We start from the raw sequence: 21,343 nt of genomic DNA, 5'->3' as shown, positions 1-21,343 counted from the left end.
CAATGGCCATATATTGGGGTTAAGCAATCCATGACCATGTGACAAATCAGCTCATTCTCATAACCGTGGGGAGGGGAAGGTGACATGAGTGAGGTGTGTCGAGTTAATTTTTCAATAGCACATTAAATGTGTTTCCCAATCGCGCTGTTCATCTTTTAAGAGTTCTTTAAATGCGCATTTCCCAATCGGCCCGTTACAGGATTTTGTCGCAGGTTGTGACCGTGGTGTGGTCATTCTTGTTTACTTCTTGTAGGGGTTCCTCATGAAAAGCTATTTATATATGATAACACGGATTTCACCCAAAGTGGAAAACCACCTTGGGGAGGGAGGGGGGGGGGGGGGTAAATGAAGTCGTTACAACCTCCATCATGTGACCCTTAGTTCTCCTGTCAAGTTGCGTTGGAAATGGATAAGCAACAACCGAATGTATCGTGGTCAGACAGACAGACACCAAATTGCGTATTTTAATGTGACGACGATGCTTTCATTTCCCAAAATCTTGCATTAACGTTTATCAAATTAAAATGTTGGACAAAAGATGCGGAATTAAATCAACAACGAAAGCAATGTAATGAAATTAAAGCAACAGATATCAGTTGAGAAAATAAAGGAAAAGCATAATCGACAAGGTTTAAGTAACATTATATTGAGAGCGAAGCTACGTAACGCTGTACTGTCCTGTATGCATCACTGTGGAATCGTAAACGTCAACGTCCGGCACTCACTGTCCTTTGTCTCGTGTGAAATGCAATCTCAGAGAGGTGAAAAGTGACCAGCTGTTAAACCGGCTCAGACCTGCAGAACTACATCAAATAATGGAACAATAAGTGGTTTTGATTGAGAAAGAAAAACAAAAATAACATTTTCACTGGAAATAAACAACACAACACAACGAACCGCATTTGGAGAGCTGGGGTTGGCCTTTTTTTGGGCACTCTGGTCCCCTTTTTGAAGCAATGTTTTACGGCCAAATGCCCTTCCTGCCGCCAATAGCACAACGATGAACTGATAAACAACATAACAACAACACAACAATGAACTCAAACAACACAACAACACAACAATGAACTGATAAACAACACAACAATGAACTGATAAACAACACAACAACAACACAACGATGAACTGATAAACAACACAACAATTAACTGATAAACAACACAACAATTAACTGATAAACACAACAACAACACAACGATGAACTGATAAACAACATAACAACACAACAATGAACTCAAACAACACAACAATGAACTCAAATAACACAACAATGAACTCAAATAACACAACAATGAACTCAAACAACACAACAATGAACTGATAAACAACACAACAACAACACAACGATTAACTGATAAACAACACAACAATGAACTGATAAACAACACAACAACAACACAATGAACTGATAAACACAACACAATGATGAACTGATAAACAACACAACAATGAACTGATAAACAACACAACAACACAATGAACTGATAAACACAACACAACGATGAACTGATAAACACAACAACAACAACACAGCGAACCGCATTTAGAGAGCGAGGTTGGCCTTTTTTGGGGCACCTTGGACCCTTTTTGAAGCAATGTTTTATGACCGGATGCCCTTCCTGCCGCCAACCCTGTTGGTCGCCTCTTGCGACACAGGGAATCACCAGTGAGCTTGTACTCCATTTGCCAACCTCGGAAGGATGCCAGGCTGAGTCAATCCCCCTGGTGTTAATTCAGCGACCGACCGAGATTGGAACCTAGGATCCCAAGCCGGCACCCAAACCGCTAAACAACAACACAACGATGAACTGATAAACAACACAACAACAACACAACGATGAACTGATAAACAACAACAACACAACGATGAACTGATAAACAGCAGCACTCCTGCAGAGATTCCTACAAATGTCAAGGCGGTGTGCAAGGCCTTGCCTGCATCAGCTGAGCATATTGGGCTATTTCTACAGTGGCGGACTTACTGGGTGAATGGGGCATCATGAGCCATCATTACATGGCTTGTCATGACTTTCCTGTATTCAGGTCACTGGGCTCGTCATGACTTTCCTGTATTCAGGTCACTGGGCTCGTCATGTCTTTCCTGTATTCAGGTCACTGGGCTCGTCATGTCTTTCCTGTATTCAGGTCACTGGGCTCGTCATGATTTTCCTGTATTCAGGTCACTGGGCTCGTCATGACTTTCCTGTATTCAGGTCACTGGGCTAGTCATGATTTTCCTGTATTCAGGTCACTGGGCTAGTCATGACTTTCCTGTATTCAGGTCACTGGGCTCGTCATGATTTTCCTGTATTCAGGTCACTGGGCTCGTCATGACTTTCCTGTATTCAGGTCACTGGGCTCGTCATGATTTTCCTGTATTCAGGTCACTGGGCTAGTCATGACTTTCCTGTATTCAGGTCACTGGGCTAGTCATGACTTTCCTGTATTCAGGTCACTGGGCTCGTCATGTCTTTCCTGTATTCAGGTCACTGGGCTAGTCATGATTTTCCTGTATTCAGGTCACTGGGCTCGTCATGATTTTCCTGTATTCAGGTCACTGGTCCTAGTCATGACTTTCCTGTAATCAGGTCACTGGGCTCGTCATGATTTTCCTGTATTCAGGTCACTGGGCTAGTCATGATTTTCCTGTATTCAGGTCACTGGTCCTAGTCATGACTTTCCTGTATTCAGGTCACTGGGCTAGTCATGATTTTCCTGTATTCAGGTCACTGGGCTCGTCATGATTTTCCTGTATTCAGGTCACTGGTCCTAGTGATGACTTTCCTGTAATCAGGTCACTGGGCTCGTCATGATTTTCCTGTATTCAGGTCACTGGTCCTAGTCATGACTTTCCTGTATTCGGGTCACTGGTCCTAGTCATGACTTTCCTGTATTCAGGTCACTGGTCCTAGTCATGATTTTCCTGTATTCAGGTCACTGGTCCTAGTCATGACTTTCCTGTATTCAGGTCACTGGGCTCGTCATGACTTTCCTGTATTCAGCTCAGGTCACAGGGAAGGCCTTAGCACTCCCAAACAACGAAGACCCGGGCAGCACTTCAAGGTGCAATGACAACGGCGAAGCAAGCCCATTGGTTCTCCAAACAAACTTGAAATACACGAAGCAACACCATAGATCATGAACAACGCGCAACGCACCAACACGACGCGAGCGATCGGCTCATCATCACCACAACGAAACCCACCGTTCGCACTTGTCGGCGCAACACGTACAGTACCAAGCTCCAGAGACGCATGAGAGCCGCGTACAGACGAGCCAGCGAACACAAGGCCGTACGTAATGCAAGCACCACGTACTTCTTCATGGCGAAGGCGCCCGAAGCCACGAGCACGTATCCCTTCGCCCTGCCTCTCGAACCACCGAAAGCCGACATGAAGCCACGGCCGCGCCGCCCCAGCACCGACGGCACAATCGGAAGTTACCCGGGTCACGAAATCCCGGAAGTAGATCGTCGATCGTTTCTTGGTGTTGAAGATGGAATCACACGTCAAAACCGCACGTAACATGTCGATATCTTCAAAATGCACACATAATCACCTCAAAACAGAGTCTAATAGAAAAAAATAACCTTAAGAGTTTCCTGGCATAAAGCACACTGACCGTGCAACCATTGATTTTAAAAAAACAACAACCGGAAACAAACATTTCTGAGGAACTTTCTCCTTTATTTTGTTCCGACTCTTAATCTTCAGCGATTATGTTATTACTCACTGAGCGACCATCAATTTTCAACTCTGTATGACGTATTTCACAAAATACTAAATAAATGCTAAGAAGAGGTAATATTTTGGCATCAATCGAACTGCATAAAGTTCAATATACACCCTTTATGAACCACACGTACATTTAGCAAACGGTACCCCTCTTTTGACCCAAACGAGTGGCATAAAGAATAGGGAGTAAAGTATAAACGATACACAGATTTTCCTCCCATTGAACTCTCTCTCCCCCACTCTTCTTTATTACTCCATGACCAACACCCCCATATATAAACTTTCCGATTTCTCCACCATCAACTACATGCGCACGTAATATGTATATGGAATCAAGAGGATAAGGTTACAATCCCATATTAATGGATTTAAAAACCAAAGAAACCTCTTTTAAATGAGTGAATATATACCTTAATGTTAATGTTTTAATGTACGTTCAAAAGGTTCCAATTAATAGTATGCATCTAGATGAAAATAATACTACCGTACGTTAATACAAATACCGTAATACTAATAGTTTAATAGCCTCAATTCCCGCCACTTGGCTTGTTTGGTTGTTCGGGTGGGGAGCTTTGAGGATGGCATTCAACCACCATATTTCTGTGGGTAATACTGTACCGACACCATTTGTCTTCGGTTTCATAAGAGGTTAATATATGTGCTTTAGCTTTGGTTCATCTCACACACGTCCTTTGCGAAGTGAGGATGCATGGGTAGAGACTATAGATCACAGTTCCCGAATTCAGGCGGTGGTGAGTGTGCAGCGAGTGTAGGCAGTGGTGAGGATGCAGCGAGTGTAGGCAGTGGTGAGTGTGCAGCGAGTGTAGGCAGTGGTGAGGGTGCAGTGAGTGTCGGCAGTGGTGAGGGTGCAGCGAGTGTAGGCAGTGGTGAGAGTGCAGCCAGTGTAGGCAGTGGTGGGGGTGCAGCAAGTGTAGGTAGTGGTGAGGTTGCAGTGAGTGAAATCAGTGGTGAGGATGCAATGAGTGAAATCAGTGGTGAGGATGCAGTGAGTGAAGTCAGTGGTGAGGATGCAGTGAGTGAAATCAGTGGTGAGGATGCAGTGAGTGAAATCAGTGGTGAGGATGCAGTGAGTGAAATCAGTGGTGAGGATGCAGTGAGTGAAGGCAGTGGTGAGGGTGCTGCGAGTGTAGGCAGTGGTGAGGTTGCAGTGAGTGAAATCAGTGGTGAGGATGCAATGAGTGAAATCAGTGGTGAGGATGCAGTGAGTGAAGTCAGTGGTGAGGATGCAGTGAGTGAAATCAGTGGTGAGGATGCAGTGAGTGAAATCAGTGGTGAGGATACAATGAGTAAAATCAGTGGTGAGGATGCAGTGAGTGAAGGCAATGGTGAGGGTGCTGCGAGTTTAGGCAGTGGTGAGGTGTTGCAGCGAGTGAAATCAGTGGTGAGGATGCAATGAGTGAAATCAGTGGTGAGGATGCAGGGAGTGAAGGCAATGGTGAGGATACAATGAGTAAAATCAGTGGTGAGGATGCAGTGAGTGAAATCAGTGGTGAGGATACAATGAGTAAAATCAGTGGTGAGGATGCAGTGAGTGAAGGCAATGGTGAGGGTGCTGCGAGTTTAGGCAGTGGTGAGGTTGCAGCGAGTGAAATCAGTGGAGGATGCAATGAGTGAAATCAGTGGTGAGGATGCAGTGAGTGAAGGCAATGGTGAGGGTGCTGCGGGTTTAGGCAGTGGTGAGGTTGCAGCGAGTAAAATCAGTGGTGAGGATGCAGTGAGTGAAATCAGTGGTGAGGATGCAGTGAGTCAAATCAGTGGTGAGGATACAATGAGTAAAATCAGTGGTGAGGATGCAGTGAGTGAAGGCAATGGTGAGGGTGCTGCAAGTTTAGGCAGTGGTGAGGTTGCAGCGAGTAAAATCAGTGGTGAGGATGCAATTGAGTGAAATCAGTGGTGAGGATGCAGTGAGTGAAGGCAATGGTGAGGGTGCTGTGAGTGTAGGCAGTGGTGAGGTTGCAGTGAGTGAAATCAGTGGTGAGGATGCAGTGAGTGAAGGCAATGGTGAGGATGCAGTGAGTGAAATCAGTGGTGAGGATACAATGAGTAAAATCAGTGGTGAGGATGCAGTGAGTGAAGGCAATGGTGAGGGTGTTGCGAGTTTAGGTCATGGTGAGGTTGCAGCGAGTGAAATCAGTGGTGAGGATGCAGTGAGTGAAGGCAATGGTGAGGGTGCTGTGAGTGAAGGCAGTGGTGAGGGTGCTGTGAGTGAAGGCAGTGGTGAGGGTGCTGTCAGTGAAGGCAATGGTGAGGATGCAGTGAGTGAAGGCAATGGTGAGGGTGCTGCGAGTTTAGGCAATGGTCAGGGTGCAGCAATAGAGGGTGGTTGGAAAGAGGTCTGGGCGACATTTTTTGGGCGACGAGACAATTAAATATGTGGGTTCTTCATTCTGCAAGAACAATCGTAGACTTGGAGTTCTGTGCAGTTTTGAAGGAGCAAAGGTCAGGGACATTAAAGGAAGTGTTACGGATCCGTCACTTCCGTTGTTGTGGTTTTCATCCACTGTAAACATTTTTGATTCCATGTACTATTATTGTTGTCGTTTCAGGGAGATAGAGATTACTATCTTCAAAAGGTAAAAAAAATTAATGTTTTAAATGAAACCGGAACCGGACGACGACGAAGAGGAAGAGGAGGAAGAGGAGGCGGAGCAAGTGAGTCGGACAAGAAGCCTAGCTGCTTTGAGGTCTGGAGCGAACGTTGGCGAACGAGAGTCACGAGTGAACTTTGAGTTTCCCGGGAAAGGGATTCCTGCGACAGAGTTGTCATCGCTGTGACAGATAAACCTGCATGACAGGTTTTGCGGTTGATTCTGGAGAGAATCATCAGAGTGCCGTTACGCCACGAGAACGGGCCGTCGGCCATTTTTACCTCGCGCAGGATTTGCGCATCGCTCAAGGTTTTTCACTTCGCTTCAACCATTTTCACTGCATTCAGACGTTAATCTGGTGTGCGTGTGTAACGTGGCTTTTGAGTGGGAAATCTGCGGTTCGCCGATTTGGAGCCGTGGAACGTCCATACCCGAGGGTGTGATTTCCCAGTCGCCTTGAGGGCACCTTTGCGCAGCTTTGGCCGCGTGACTGTGACTGTCATCCGAACGGGATTCTGGTCTCGATTGGACATCGTTCTGACGATCACTGGAGCAGATCGACTTTGGCTTGATGTCAGAATAGAGACATTGGGGGAATGTTCTTCTTTTCGCTCACTTGGAGCACAGCGAGTTATATTGTACGAACCTGATGGTACCATCATAGGAAAATATATTGCTTGTACAATTGATTACTATTGTTGTTGTTGTGGCGGACACGAAAGCACTGACGTAGTGACATCACCCCGCACACCGAGTGGGGGTGGGACACGCCCGGGAGAGAGGCGTGGCCTCACGATATACACGGGGCGCGCAGCCCTGAGAGTTCAGTGTTACAGTGAGCTCTTGAATAAAGACTCTTACAAATTACCACGTTGTCCGCTTCCTCCTTGTTTACAAACAGCGCATGTAACACCGCGCTTTACTGGTGACCCTCGACGTTGGATCTGCCGTAGCGATCCTTCCAAACACGACGCCATTGCCATGGCCAACAACGTGATGTCGATTAAACTTCCCGAATTTTGGGAGGCCCAGGCCGAAGTTTGGTTCGTCCAAGCCGGAGCCCAGTTTCAGCTTCGGCGCCTCACCCACGACGACACGCGCTACTGCCATGTCGTCGCCTCCCCCGGGCCCGGCACGGCCGCTCGAGTTGTGTCCGTCCTTCGCCACCCACCGGACGGCCACAAGTACGAGGCACTCAAGCGGCTGCTCCTAGCCACGTTCGGCCTCACGGAGGACGAACGGGCTGACCGCCTCCTGGATCTCCCCGAGCTCGGCGACACGCGCCCGTCGGTCCGAATGGACCATATGCTGTCACTGTTGGGCGACGAAGCCCCTGGTTCTCTATTCCGGGCGCTTTTCCATCGCCAACTTCCAGCACAGGTACGCCTCGCGTTGGCCAGGACCATGCTAACGGAACCCCGAGCATTGGCCGCCGCGGCGGACAGGTACTTCGCGGCTTCGGACACGCAGGCGAGAGTCGGTGCGGCCGTCACGGACCTCGAGGCTGATGCTGCTGATGATGCTGCTGATGATGCTGATCCACAGCAACAGCTTACACAGCATACGCAGCATGCTGATACGCACCTCGTGGCCGCCGCCACGCCCCGCCCACCGCCGCGGCGAAAACCGCCACCGCGGGGAACACCGCCAACTCCGCCGGCCTGGCGGAGCCAGCCGCACTCCTCCAGCTCCACCACCTGGTGCTGGTTCCATGCCAAGTTCGGCCACGAGGCTCGACAGTGTCATCCGCCATGCTCCTTCAACAGGTCGGGAAACGCCCGGGCCGGCGCTCGATAGTGGCAATGAGCGCCGGCCGTTCAAACAGCCTGCTGTTCATCACGGACACCTTATCCGGGCGCCGTTACCAGTGCGACACAGGAGCACAGGTGAGTGTCATTCCTGCCGGTACGTCGGACAAGCACGCTGCGGGCGGGGGCCCCACGCTGCTTGCCGCAAACGGGACGCCCATCCGTACGTACGGAAAACGCTGCCTCTCTCTGCGGTTCGGAGGGTAGGTTTTCCGATGGTCGTTCGTCACCGCCGACGTGCCCATGGCATTGCTTGGCATGGACTTCCTGTGCGCAAATGGGCTCCTGGTCGACGTAAAGCACAGACGTCTTGTCCAGGCCGAGATGTTCAGCTCGCTCGCTTGTGCGCTGCCCAGCTCGTCGAGCAGCCCACTGAGTGGCTCACCGAGCGGCTTGCCAAGCGGCTTGCTGAACGGTTCGGTTCCGGCCACGTTGATCTGTACGCTTCCGGCAGCGGACGAACTCACCCGCCTCCTCGCCGGCTTCCCGGCCCTCGCGCGGCCCACCTTCTCGGCGGGGGCCGTCAAGCACGGGGTGGCCCATCACATCCCCACAGTCGGGCCACCGGTCTATGCCCGGGCACGCCGCCTCGAGCCGACGAAGCTGGCGGTAGCAAAAGCGGAGTTCGCTACCCTGGAGCGACTCGGCATCGTTTGGCGCTCGGAGAGTGCTTGGGCGTCGCCGCTGCACATCGTGCCGAAGCCCGGCGGGGGATGGCGACCGTGCGGGGACTATCGCCGTCTCAATGACGCCACCACCCCCGACCGCTATCCCGTCCCCCACATTCAGGACTTTTCCACCCGTTTGGCGGGCATGTCCTTCTTCTCGAAGGTGGACCTCATACGCGGTTACCATCAGGTCCCCGTCAGACCGGAGGACGTCCCGAAGACGGCGGTCATGACGCCGTTCGGACTCTTCGAATTCCTGCGGATGCCCTTCGGTCTGAAAATGCGGCTCAGGCGTTCCAACGGCTGAAGGACAGCGTCCTGCGTGACTTGGATTTTGTATACGTCTACCTGGACGATATCCTCGTCGCCAGCGTGTCCCGCGAAGAGCACCCACACCACCTCCGCACGCTCTTCGAACGCCTGGGCCAGCATGGCCTGATTGTGAACCCTGCAAAGTGCCGGTTCGGCATCGCCGAACTCGATTTTCTGGGGCACCACGTCACCAGGCACGGAGCCGTCCCCCTGCCGGCCAAGGTGGAGGCGGTGAAGGGGTTTCCGCACCCCCGCACGATCAGGGGGCTGCAGGAGTTCCTGGGCATAGTGAACTTTTACCATCGGTTCCTGCCCCGTATCGCCCAGCTCCTGCGCCCCCTGCACGAAGCTCTCCGAGGTAAGCCGGGCAAAGGCGACGTCACCTGGACAGAGCAGATGGATGCGGCGTTCACGGGCGTGAAGCTCGCCTTGGCTAATGCCACCATGCTCGCGCACCCGGCGCCCGATGCGCCGATCGCCCTCACCACCGACGCCTCGGACTTCGCGGTGCACGAGCAATGGGTGCGTGGATCTTGGCAACCGCTGGCGTTCTTTAGCCGGCAGCTTCGCCCGCCCGAACGCCGTTACAGTACCTTCGACCGCGAGTTTCTCGGGCTTCACTTGGCAGTCAGGCACTTCCGCCATCTGCTCGAGGGCCGTGCGTTCACGGCCTTCGTCGACCACAAGCCGCTGGTCTTCGCGATGGGCAAGGTCACCGAGCCGTGGTCGGCCCGGCAGCAGCGTCACCTCTCGGCCGTGTCCGAGTACACGACGGACATCCGGCACGTCGCGGGGAAGGACAACCCGGTGGCGGATTGCCTTTCCCGGGCCGTCGCCCACGCAGTCCACCTCGGCATCGACTATGCCCGGATGGCAGCGGACCAGGCCACTGACCCCGACGTCCAGGCCTTGCGGACCGCCGTCACGGGCCTCCGCGTCACCGAGGTGCCATTTGACGGCGCGGGCGCGGCCATCTTGTGCGACGTCTCCCTCGGGCGGCCTCGCCCCATCGTGCCCGTGGGCTGGCAGCGCCAAGTGTTTGACGCCATCCACGGCCTGTCCCACCCGGGCGCGAGGGCCTCCCAAAGGTTGATCGCTGACAAATTCGTCTGGCATGGCCTCCGGAAGGCCATCCGCGGCTGGGCCAGGACGTGCCTCGCGTGCCAGCGCGCCAAGGTGCACCGGCACACCCAGGCCCCATTGGCCCCGTTTACGGTGCCGGAACGCCGGTTTGACCACGTCCACGTGGACCTGGTGGGACCTCTGCCCCCCTCGCGGGGTTTCACCCACGTCCTCACCATGGTGGACCGCACCACCCGGTGGCCGGAGGCCGTGCCCTTGACGTCGACGACGGCGGCGGACGTCGCGCAGGCTTTCATCGCCACCTGGGTCGCCCGGTTCGGCGCCCCCTCAGACATCTCGTCCGACCGCGGCCCCCAGTTCACCTTGGAGCTCTGGGGGGTGGTCGCGCAGGGGCTCGGGGTCCGGCTGCACCGAACCACGGCTTACCACCCCCAGGCTAACGGCCTGTGTGAGCGATTTCACCGCTCATTGAAGGCCGCGCTCCGGGCCACCCTCCGCGACGGTGGCTGGGTCGACAGGCTCCCCTGGGTCCTGCTGGGCCTCCAGACGGCGCCAAAGGAGGACCTGCGTGCATCCGCGGCGGAGTTGGTCTTCGGGCAACCGCTGCGGGTGCCGGGCGAGTTCCTCCCCGACTCCACGGCACCATGGTCCGCGGCACAGCAGCGCTCCGCTCTGCAGGAGACCGCCCAGAGGTTCGCCCCGGTGCCAACGGCACGCCACGGGCACCCACCGACGCACGTCGCCCCGGAGCTTCGCACGGCGGAGTACGTCTTCGTCCGCCACGATGCCCACCGGACACCACTGCGGCCCCCGTACGACGGGCCTTTCCGCGTGCTGGAGACCGGGGTGAAGCACTTCACCCTGGACATCGGCGGTACTCCTGACCGCGTTTCTGTGGACCGCCTCAAGCCGGCCCACCTCGACGTGGACCATCCACCGCCAGTGGCCCGACCCCTGCGTCGGGGCCGCCCCCCTGCGGGCGGACCCCCGGCACCGCCCAGCCACGCCGCCCCCCGGTCCTGCACCCATCCCAGGGGCAGCCGGAGGCATCCCAGATGGCATCCCTGCAACCCAGACGCCGCCAGTCGCCAGGGGGCGCTTCAGCCAGGTCATCCGTTTGCCCCGCAAACTGGCCCTTCAGGTGCGCGGGGATTCTGGGGGGGCACGTGTGGCGGACACGAAAGCACTGACATAGTGACATCACCCCGCACACCGAATGGGGGTGGGCCACGCCCGGGAGAGAGGCGTGGCCTCACAATATACACGGGGCGCGCAGCCCTGAGAGTTCAGTGTTACAGTGAGCTCTTGAATAAAGACTCTTACAAATTACCGCGTTGTCCGCTTCCTCCTTGTTTACAAACAGCGCGCGTAACACCGCGCTTTATTGTACTGTTATTCTTGTGTGATCTTAATACAATTCTTGTTTGTTTGTAACAATTGGTGTGGTTTCACCATTGATCTTTGACATACAGAATAACACATCTTTCTGCCGTGACTCCTCTCGGGGCTCAGAGGTACACAGTGACTGGGGTTTGGGGAGGAGCACGTAACAGAAGGGTAAATGATATCGTCGATTGGTTGTTGTACACCCAGGAACAAATTGTTTAGGGAAAGTTTGCTGGATGGTTTTGAAAAATAGATACAGGTTATTGGGTAAGCGGCTGAAAGCAACGGGTTGTGAGGTTGTGTTTTCTATGATTCTCCCAAGATTTGGAAATAAACATTAATAGCAGAGCGATAGATGTCAACCAATGGCTGCAAGAATGGTGTAGGGAGGAACGCTTTGCATATACAGTGCTTTCAGAAAGTATTCAACCCCCTTGACTTTTTTCACACTTTGTTGTGTTGCAGCCTGAATTTAAAATGGATTCAAATTCAATTTTTTGGCACCGATCTATACATAATACCCAATAATGTCAAAATGGAATTTTATTTTTTCGAAAGTTTAAAAAAATAATTCTATTTTGAAACACAGAACCATCTGATTTGTTGAAATTTCTAAAATAAAAAATATTGTGGGATCTTATGAGTAGATCGGTGACAAAAATCTCAATTGAATCCATTTTTTTGAAATTCAGGCTGTAACACAACAAGATGTGGCCTTGATAAAGTCAAGGGGTGTGAATACTTTCTGAAGACACTGAATGCATAATACCCCATAATGTCAATAAGTATTCAACCCCTTTGCTATGACACTTCAAATTGAGATCAAGTGCTTCCAATTTCCTTTGATCATCCTTGAAACGTCTCTACAACTTGATTGGAGTCCACCTGTGGCCAATTCAACTGACTGGACATTATTTATAAAGAAACACACCTTTCTATTCAAGGTCCCACAGTTGACAGTGCATGTCAGAGCATAAACCCTACCATGAAGTATAAGGAACTGTCCATAAAACTCTGAGATAGAATTGTGAGTCGGTATAGCTCTGGGGAAGGGTATAAAACAATTTCTAGAGTGTTGAAATTTCCCAAGAGCAGAGTGAGCTCCATCATGAGGAAATGGGAAAAAATGTGGAACTACCCATATTCTTCCTAGAGCTGGACGTCTGACCAAACTGAGAAACCGGGCAAAAAGGACCTTGGTCAGGGAGGTGATCAAGCACCAAATGACCTCTCAGACAGAACTACAGAGTTCCTTGGCTGAAATGGGAGAGCCTGCTGTAAGGACAACAGTCTCTATAGCACTTCACAAATCTAGGCTTTATGGGAGAGTGGCCAGATGGAAGCAATTCCTAATAAAGAGGCACATGACAGCACGTCTGAAGTTTGCAAAAAGGCACGGGAAAGACTGAGAGCACAAGGCAAAATATTATATGGTCTGATGTGATGAAAACTGAAATCTTTCACCTGAATGCAAAGCTATGTGTCTGGAGGAAACCGAGCACAGCTCATCACCCATATAACACCATTCCTACTGTGAAGCATGGTGGTGGCCGCCAAATGCTATGGAGATGCCTTTCAGCAGCAGGGACTAGGAGACTCGTAAGGATGGAGGAAACAAAGAATGAAGCCAAATACAGACAAATACTGCAGGAGAACCTGCTTCAGAATGCAAAAGACCTTAGACGGCGGTGAAGATTTACGTTCCAACAGGACAATGACCCCAAGCATACAGCCAAAGCAACAATGGAATGGCTTCATAACAAGAACGTGAAAGTCCTTGAGTGGCCGTGCCAAAGCCCAGATTTGAATCCCATTGAGAACGTGTGGAAAGACTTGAAGATTACTGTTCACCGACGCTCCCCATACAACTTGACAGAGCTTGAGAAAATCTGCAAGGAAGAATTGGGAGAAACTCCCCAAATCCAGATGTGCAAAGCTGATACAGACATACCCAAGAAGTCTCGAAGCTGTAATAGCTGCCAAAGGTGCTTCTATGAAGTATTGACTCAGGGCGTTGAATACTTATGTAAATTACAGTGTTACATTTGTGGGGGTAGGCATGAAATACCTGAGGAAAGTTAGGAATGTGTAGATTGGCATGGACCGTGTGACGTGAAGAGGAAGGCCACCTCAATGTAACTAAGTAAGGAATCTGTATAGAATAAGATCATATATGTGTCTCCATACGAGGGGTGGAGCTATGCTAATTAGGTAGGGCTTAAGGATAACCCCCAGTGTGTAATTCCCCTTGTGATTTTTCCCTTCGTTTTTATTTAATCAAAAAGGGCCGCCATTACAACAGCCATAATCGCCTGACAGTATAACCGGACATTACAATCAGCAAAGGATCCCCACCCAGACGAGCATTCCCGAAGGACGGCTAGGCTCCGCCTCGGAAGACCGGAATTGACAGGCCATGCCCTGAACTTCGTGCCTGCTTAAGGAGCCATAGAGTGATGAACAGAGCTTGGTGATTGGACAGAATGTGATGTCAGTGGTGGAACATTCGAGAGCTAGGAGAGCAAAAAGAAGCCGTCTCGCCATCGCACTCTCTCTTCTGGTCCAAAAGGTTCCACACAAGGTTTGGCAGGGCTATCCCAAAAACTGAGGGAGTAGTTCACGGATGGCTGGACAGACAGACAGACAGAACAGTCCTGCTCTATTATATTGATTGTCCATTTGATTTAATATTACTTGTTCATCGACTTTATATTGATAAATTTGCTTGTGAAAAACAAAAATATACAATGCAAGTACATTCCCCTCTTTATAAAGGTACCCAATCACAATTAGTGAAACAGGTAGTTTGCACTGACTGTGTTTCCTAAGCATGCTGCTCTGTGAATCTACATTTATCAAAAAAATTAATTTGGTATTAACCCTTTTGTAGCCGAAGGCTTCATATGATGCCTGGCGTTGCAAGCTGCCATAGCCATCATTTGGTGTCATATCATTGCGTGTCTAAATGTAAAATATTTTTCGCACGCCATTCGCACTCCTCCACCCTACTCCTCTCTCCACCACCCACGTTCGTCTTGGTCAGTACCCATTTTGTCACAATGAAGGGTAGTCGCAGTTCTATACCTCTGAGTCTAAGCTCTCCGTGACCTTGATGAACTGCTGCAGGCATAATTCGATGTCATAGTATTGCACACCCATTATTTCAAACATTTTGGTGCACACATTCTCCTCCTAAATGCCCCCCTCCCATCTTTACCATCCACGGCCACGTTTCTCAGTGCTCATCCAGTCACGAAGGAGGACAGGTGTGCATCTGCATATCTTTATCTCCCCTTGTAGTCCACATGGTGAGGTGACGTGGCAACTGTAGTATACTGTTGTCAATCAATTTTATTCAGTTGTTACTGCAATGCTCATGATTAACGACCTTAATTGCCCGAGCTAAGAATGTTAGTGGGGATGAGGAGCAAATAGTTAAACTTTTATGTAAGAATATTTTAAAGGGGTGGTGTCCACAGAATATAGCTTTTACTTGTTTAAAATGTCTTTGGTCATGTGGTGTGAAGGAATTTCTGTTCTGGCCCACGATCAAAAATATTTGAGGACCCTTGTGTTACAAGAAGGTATTACACGTTTGTAAAAAGATCACCCGTATGGCAGCTACTCTGGTAGTAGTTCGAATTAAACTATGCTTGCAATCATGTTCTTTAGGGTCAATTATGCAGACTGTCATAATAGATTGCCTTTTCTTAAAGAAGAAAGCTACTGCAACAACTTTTCCCACAAATTCTCATGTTATACCCACAAACAAACAACCACGAAGTGTGGTTAGGTATGGAATAGTATATAGGCCAGATGAACAAAAAACATCAAATGAAAAATAATAATCACAAAAGTGCTTTATTGACATATTACAGCTGCTACCAGTAAATGGCGAAACTAAAAATGATAATGATCTTCACAGCATTCTCTTCTCTGACCACCAGACTTGTACACACAGACAGCAAAATAAAGAAAACACGATGCCATTATGATGAGAATGTAACATCTACTAATTTGGTTGAAACAAGAAAATAAAAGGATATTTAAGATAGGAAAAGGCCATTTGTCCCATCAAGCCTGCATGACATCAACAGTACATTTATCACGTCCATCAACTCATCCCATTATAATCATCGGGATTTAGTCAACATGTTATTCAACAGGATTTATTCAATATGTCTTTCTTCTTGTTTCATCTAAACTAATATCAAAAACATCCAATGTAATTAGACTCGACTGTTTCTCGAGTTAAAACCTCAAGGAATGGTGCTCAAATATTTGCACATATTTCTCTTCATAAGAGCTGCATTTCCTTGTTCCTGTTTCCTTCATATTGCTCAGGATATGAACATAAATGCTTGTTTGAACTAAGTACATTGGTCTTTCTTCTTTTTTTATTTTTTTTTGGAGACAGAATCGAGGCTCGTGTAAGAGCTGACAGTAATCGCAAAAAGACAAACTGACACATAAAACATGATAAAGGGAGTGGGAGACAAGAAGGGGAGAGAGGGAAGCACACAAGTACAACATTTGAGAGCAGGGACATCAGGAGATCTGTGGGAGGGAGGGGCTTGGGGGAAGGAGGCATGGGAGGGGGGGGGGGGAGAGGTATAAAACACATGGACACTGCTAGGACTTCCAGGAAAGAAGTCGTTATTTTAAAAAAGTGGATCTGGGATGAATTAATGGGGGGGGGGGGGGGGGAGGGAGGGAAGAAAATATCAAGGTGTTGGATGGGGTTAGATAAGAGATGGTGGTGAACAGCTGTTTTAAAGACCTGGAGGGAGGAGTGGGATTGAAGAGAGTGAGGGAGTTTGTTTCAGAGGCGGGAGAAAAGGGGAATGAAGGAGTGAAGGTGAGCAGAAAGTCTTGATTTTGGCAGTTTAACCATAAGAGGGTTGCAGGCGGATCTTGTGCGACCTGTAGGAATATTTGGGGGACAGAGCCCAGAGAGAGCTGGGGGAGCAAGGCTGGAGAGGAGTTGGTAGAAGACAGAAAGACCACCAACCAGCCTGCGGTGAGTGAGTGAAAGGCCCTCGGAGTTAGCTTCATCGCGGGAGATTCCAATGATTCTGAACGCTTTGGTTTCAACAGCGTGAAGCCGAGCTAGGTGTGAGGCAGGAGCACCAGCCCAGAGGGGAGAGAAGTATTCCATTGAGCTGCGGATGAAAGCCTTGTATGTGGTGAGGAGCTCAGGTGTGCCAAGGAAGGACTTCGCACGACGGAGGATGCCCAGTTGGTGACTGACTTTGCAGGCCAGCTTGGAAATGTGGTTTTCCCAGGAAAGATCATGGCAGATAGTGAGACCCAAAAGCTTGAGTGACAGAACTTCTTGGACAGGATTGTTCAGAAAGTAGATGGGAGGGTTGTCCAGTTGGTCTTTTCGGAGAGAAATAGTAAGAGTGTGAGATTTGTCAGGATTGAAAGACATGTTCCACTTGTTTGACCAGTCTGTGATTTTGTCCAGGTCTGCAGAGCCTGGTGTTGGCTTAGCAGTTAGGGTGCTGGGTTGGGATCCTAGGATCCTGGGTTCGAACCACGGTCGATCGCTGAATTAACGCCAGGGGGGTTGACTCAGCCTGTCATCCTTCTGAGGTCGGCAAATTGAGTACCAGTTCACTGGTAATTCCCTGTGTGTCGCAAGAGGCGACTAACAGGGTTGGCAGCAGGAAGGGCATCCGGCCATAAAACATTGCTTCAAAAAGGGGACCACGGTGCCCAAAAAAAGGCCAGCCCCTGCTCTGCGGGGAAAAATGGCATCTTCATTGATGAAGACCAGAAAAAGCACAGGGCCCACAACACTGCCTTGGGGAACTCCAGCCTGAACAGGAAGGGGAAATGAGAGAAATCCATTCAGGGCCACACATTGACTGCGACTAGAGAGGAAGTCCGCCAGCCATGCGTGGAGATTTCCATGGATACCATCGGAGGAGAGTTTGGTGAGCAGAGCGGGGTGCCAGATCGTATAGAAGGCATGTAATATGTCAAGGGAGAAAGCTTTGATTTCCTGTTCGGCATTAAGGACCTCCATCCATTGTTGAGACAACAGAAGCAGACTACTGATGTATCTACTGCTCTGCATCTACTCATGGGTAAAAATTGCATTGGCAATATGTAAATGGCAAAAAAGTTGTCCTCCCGTTCTCTGTAAAGGTTAGGATATTCAAAGTAAACTAGAACGCCACTCAGTCGAGCGCTTACTCCTGCCGTAGGTGGCCGCTGCTGAGCCCTATCTTCCAATGGTAAAAAAATCCTTCAAAAAATTCCTGGATCCGGAATAATACCCTGAGCTTCACCAAAAACAAATCAATTCTTCCTTATCCCAAGGGCAATCATCCCACCAACTTTCATCCAAATCCGTTCAGAACTTTTCCAGATATCTTGTTCACAAACACACGAATACACGAACATACGAGCACACATACGCGCACGCACACACACACACACACACACGATCGAATGCATTACTCCCTGGTGGGAGTAACAAAGGCAGATACAGTCGAGCCCCAACATTTGCAGGGGATACATTCCTAGAAAATGCCGCGAATGTCAAATCCACAAATCTGGAGGTATTTTTTCAATGGGTTTCAATATTTTTAGGTTTCAATATATTTTCAATATATTTTTTCAATTTTTCATATACAAATAAAAATGGCAAAAACAAGGCAATGCCAAACAGTAATTCATATTTGATTCATCCAAGTTTAGATTTATCGGAATTACAAGTTTGTCACAGTCACTCCAACATGGACAGTGCACGCCTACTATTGACACTTCCCATGAACATTGTTGGGCGAGCATGGCATGGTGAGAGCCATGTCATAAGATGGAGGAGGCTCCAAAATAGCTGGATATGGATATGGAGGTGGCACATCAGTTGCTGTTGAGGTATCAGAGGCAGGAACATAATCGGCTGAAAAAGAAGAACAAAACAACAAAAAATTGTTTCGCATCAATGCAAATGTTACCAAGATATTTCCATATATTCAACTACAAATTATGTCTGCAAGGAACACCCACAACCTTTGGTCAGGTCAGTGTTTTGGGACAGCCACTGGTAACATATTAGTCAGGTTCACTATGTTTTTTCGTTCAAAATTTTGGTAGATTAGCAAAACTATACATTTTTGGAATATGCAGAGCCTGAGGAATCCAAAAATTAATGTTTACATTTGCGTAGACACCTTTGCGAAAATGACACTCAGGACAGTGATGAAGATCTGTAAAAGCATATTCCTGAACGGTATAGACCTCGTAGATCCTGTGTATAGGACTTATAGTTCAATCTGATACTACCTATAACTTCCTATAACAACCTATAACTTCAAAGGACTTGCAATATCATGTATTATGTAATACAGTTATATCACAAATATAAAGACAATGGTTTTCAATTACCTTTGTTTGTTGCTTTTCTATAATCCTGAGCACTATTTTGAGGCCTTTATTGGATTCCTTGACCCAGAAAACATAGGATTAGCATATTTAATTAAGTCTCTAGGTTGACTAGAAGCCGAGATCGCGCAAAATATGTATTTTATGGTGGCCATTTTCAAAATCCAAAATGGCGGCCATGCAGGTGTCTGTGCAAATGCCAACATTGATTTTCAGATTCTCCATGCTCTGAAGATTCCAAAAATGTACAGGTTTGCTAATCCCAAAATTTTGAAAGAAATTCTATTTGTTAACATAGTGAACCTGACTATCTTCATCACTGTCCTGAGTGTCATTTTCGCAAAGGTGTCTACGCAAATGTAAACATTAATTTTTGGATTCCTCATGCTCTGAATATTCCAAAAATGTATAGTTTTGCTAATCTACCAAAATTTTGAACGAAATTATATTTGTTAACATAGTGAACCTGACTATATAACCCAGTGCTACCTGCCGCATGGTCGGGTTGTCGGCCACTAAACCGACACCCGACACAGGCTTTGCTAGTGGGGAGGGTGACTGTGACAGACTAAAAGACCAAAAACAACACCTGGAAAAGGGCAGATGATCTCCCGTAGGGAGCCAACGGCCATCCAGTAAGGAGATGGTATCTCCTAAAAATCCGCACTGAATAAATATGATTTTCTCTGCAACCGTTAATCTGATTGACAGGAAATTGATTGACGGTGCACCTCCTCCTGTAGAATTTTAAATGATAATTATGATGTCATAGGTCACGTGGTATGGGCGCCATCTTGGAAAAACCAAAAAACGTTGCACCTCTATATCTCCAAAAGCTCTGCATAGAAAAACTGAAACTTGGCTCATTGTAAAGAACTCTCCATGGGGAATATAATATGTTAATGATTATGTCATAGTTGCCTCCATTATAACGTCATAATTCAAGTACAAAACTTCATCTGATCAAGATGAAATTTCTTGAGCGTCATCTAGGGATAAATTGTTGGAGAAACAAAAATGATGACGTCGTTGGTCACATGGGTCGGCCGCCATATTTGTTTTAACGCAAGAGCCTTAAAAACCACTAAAAACACGTCCGGCCGAGGGTCTGCAATCTCTGATTGCTATTTCTTGTTGGACATGATTTAGAAAGAAACACACCTTTCTATATAAGGTCCCACAGTTGACAGTGCATGTCAGAGCAGAAACTGTCCGTAGTACTCCGAGATCTAATCGTGAGGAGGCATAGATCTGGGAAAGGGTATAAAACAATTTCTAGAGCATTGAAAGTTCCCAAAACCACAGTGAGCTCCATCATTAGGAAATGGAAAGAATATAGAACTAGCCAGACTCTTCCTAGAGCTAATCGTCTGACCAAACTGAGCAAACGTGCAAGAAGGACCTTGTTCAGGGACGTGAACAAGAACTCAATGACCACTCTACAAGTACAGCGTTTCTTGGCTATGATGGGAGATCCTGCTGGAATGGACAACAGTCTCTGCAGCACCTTACAAATCCAGGCTTTATGGGAGAGTGGACAGATGGAAGCCATTCTTGAGAAAAAGGCACATGACAGCACACCTGGAGTTTGCAAAAAGGCACGAGAAAGACTCTGAGAGCATGAGCAAAAGATTCTGTGGTCTGATGAGATGAAAATTGAACTATTTGGTCTGAATGCAAAGCGCTAAGTCTGACGGAAACAGAGTACGGTCTTCACCCATCTAACATCATCCCTACCGGGAAGCATGGTGATGGCAAGCCTCATGCTATGGGGTTGCTTTTCAGCGGCAGGGGCTGGGAGACTTGTAAGAATAGAAGGAACAATAAATGGAGCCAAATACCCACAAATTGTTGAGTAGAACCTGCTTCAGAGTACAAAAAACCTTATACAGCAGCAAAGATTTACGTTCCAACAGGACAATGACCCCAAGCATAAAGTGAAAGCAACACTGGAATGACTTCAGAACAAGAATGTGAAAGTCGTTGAGTGGCCCAGACAAAGCCCAGACTAGAATCCCATTGAGAATCTGTGGAAAGACTTGAGGATTGCTGTTCACCGACGCTCCCCATCCAACTTGACAGAGCTTGAGCAAATCTGCAAGGAAAATGGGAGAAACTCCCCAAATCCAGATGTGCAAAGCTGATACAGCCATACCCAAAAAGACTCAAAATTGTAATTGCTGCCAAAAGTGCTTCCATGCAAGTATTGACTCAGGGGGTTGAATACTTATGTTAATTAGATATTTTTGTATTTCATTTTTAATTATTTTGTATAGATTTCTAAGAAAAATAAATCCACTTTGACATCTTGGGGTATTATGTGGAGATGAGTGACAAAGAAAATC

At 48.4% G+C, this 21,343-nt stretch overlaps 2 protein-coding genes across 2 annotated transcripts in view; both read right to left on the bottom strand.

Moving 5' to 3' along the window:
- CTDNEP1 (CTD nuclear envelope phosphatase 1) overlaps positions 1-3,471 on the bottom strand; it is a 73,817-nt gene extending 70,346 nt beyond the window's left edge. Inside the window, exon 1 of the mRNA XM_068113072.2 lies at positions 3,206-3,471. Within this exon, the coding sequence (XP_067969173.1) occupies positions 3,206-3,394 (189 nt within the window). The 5' untranslated portion in view covers positions 3,395-3,471. The remainder of the gene's footprint in view (positions 1-3,205) is intronic.
- Positions 3,472-18,202: 14,731 nt separating this feature from the next.
- The window catches only part of ELP5 (elongator acetyltransferase complex subunit 5), a 76,140-nt gene continuing 72,999 nt past the window's right edge, over positions 18,203-21,343 (bottom strand). Inside the window, exon 12 of the mRNA XM_078776241.1 lies at positions 18,203-18,516. The gene's annotated coding sequence lies outside the window, so the exon portion shown is untranslated. The remainder of the gene's footprint in view (positions 18,517-21,343) is intronic.

Source organism: Myxine glutinosa, chromosome 4, assembly GCF_964187855.1.
Source record: "Myxine glutinosa chromosome 4, kmMyxGlut1.1, whole genome shotgun sequence".
In the NCBI taxonomy this organism is placed as follows: domain Eukaryota; kingdom Metazoa; phylum Chordata; class Myxini; order Myxiniformes; family Myxinidae; genus Myxine; species Myxine glutinosa.
This window is presented reverse-complemented; position numbering and strand designations above follow the sequence as displayed.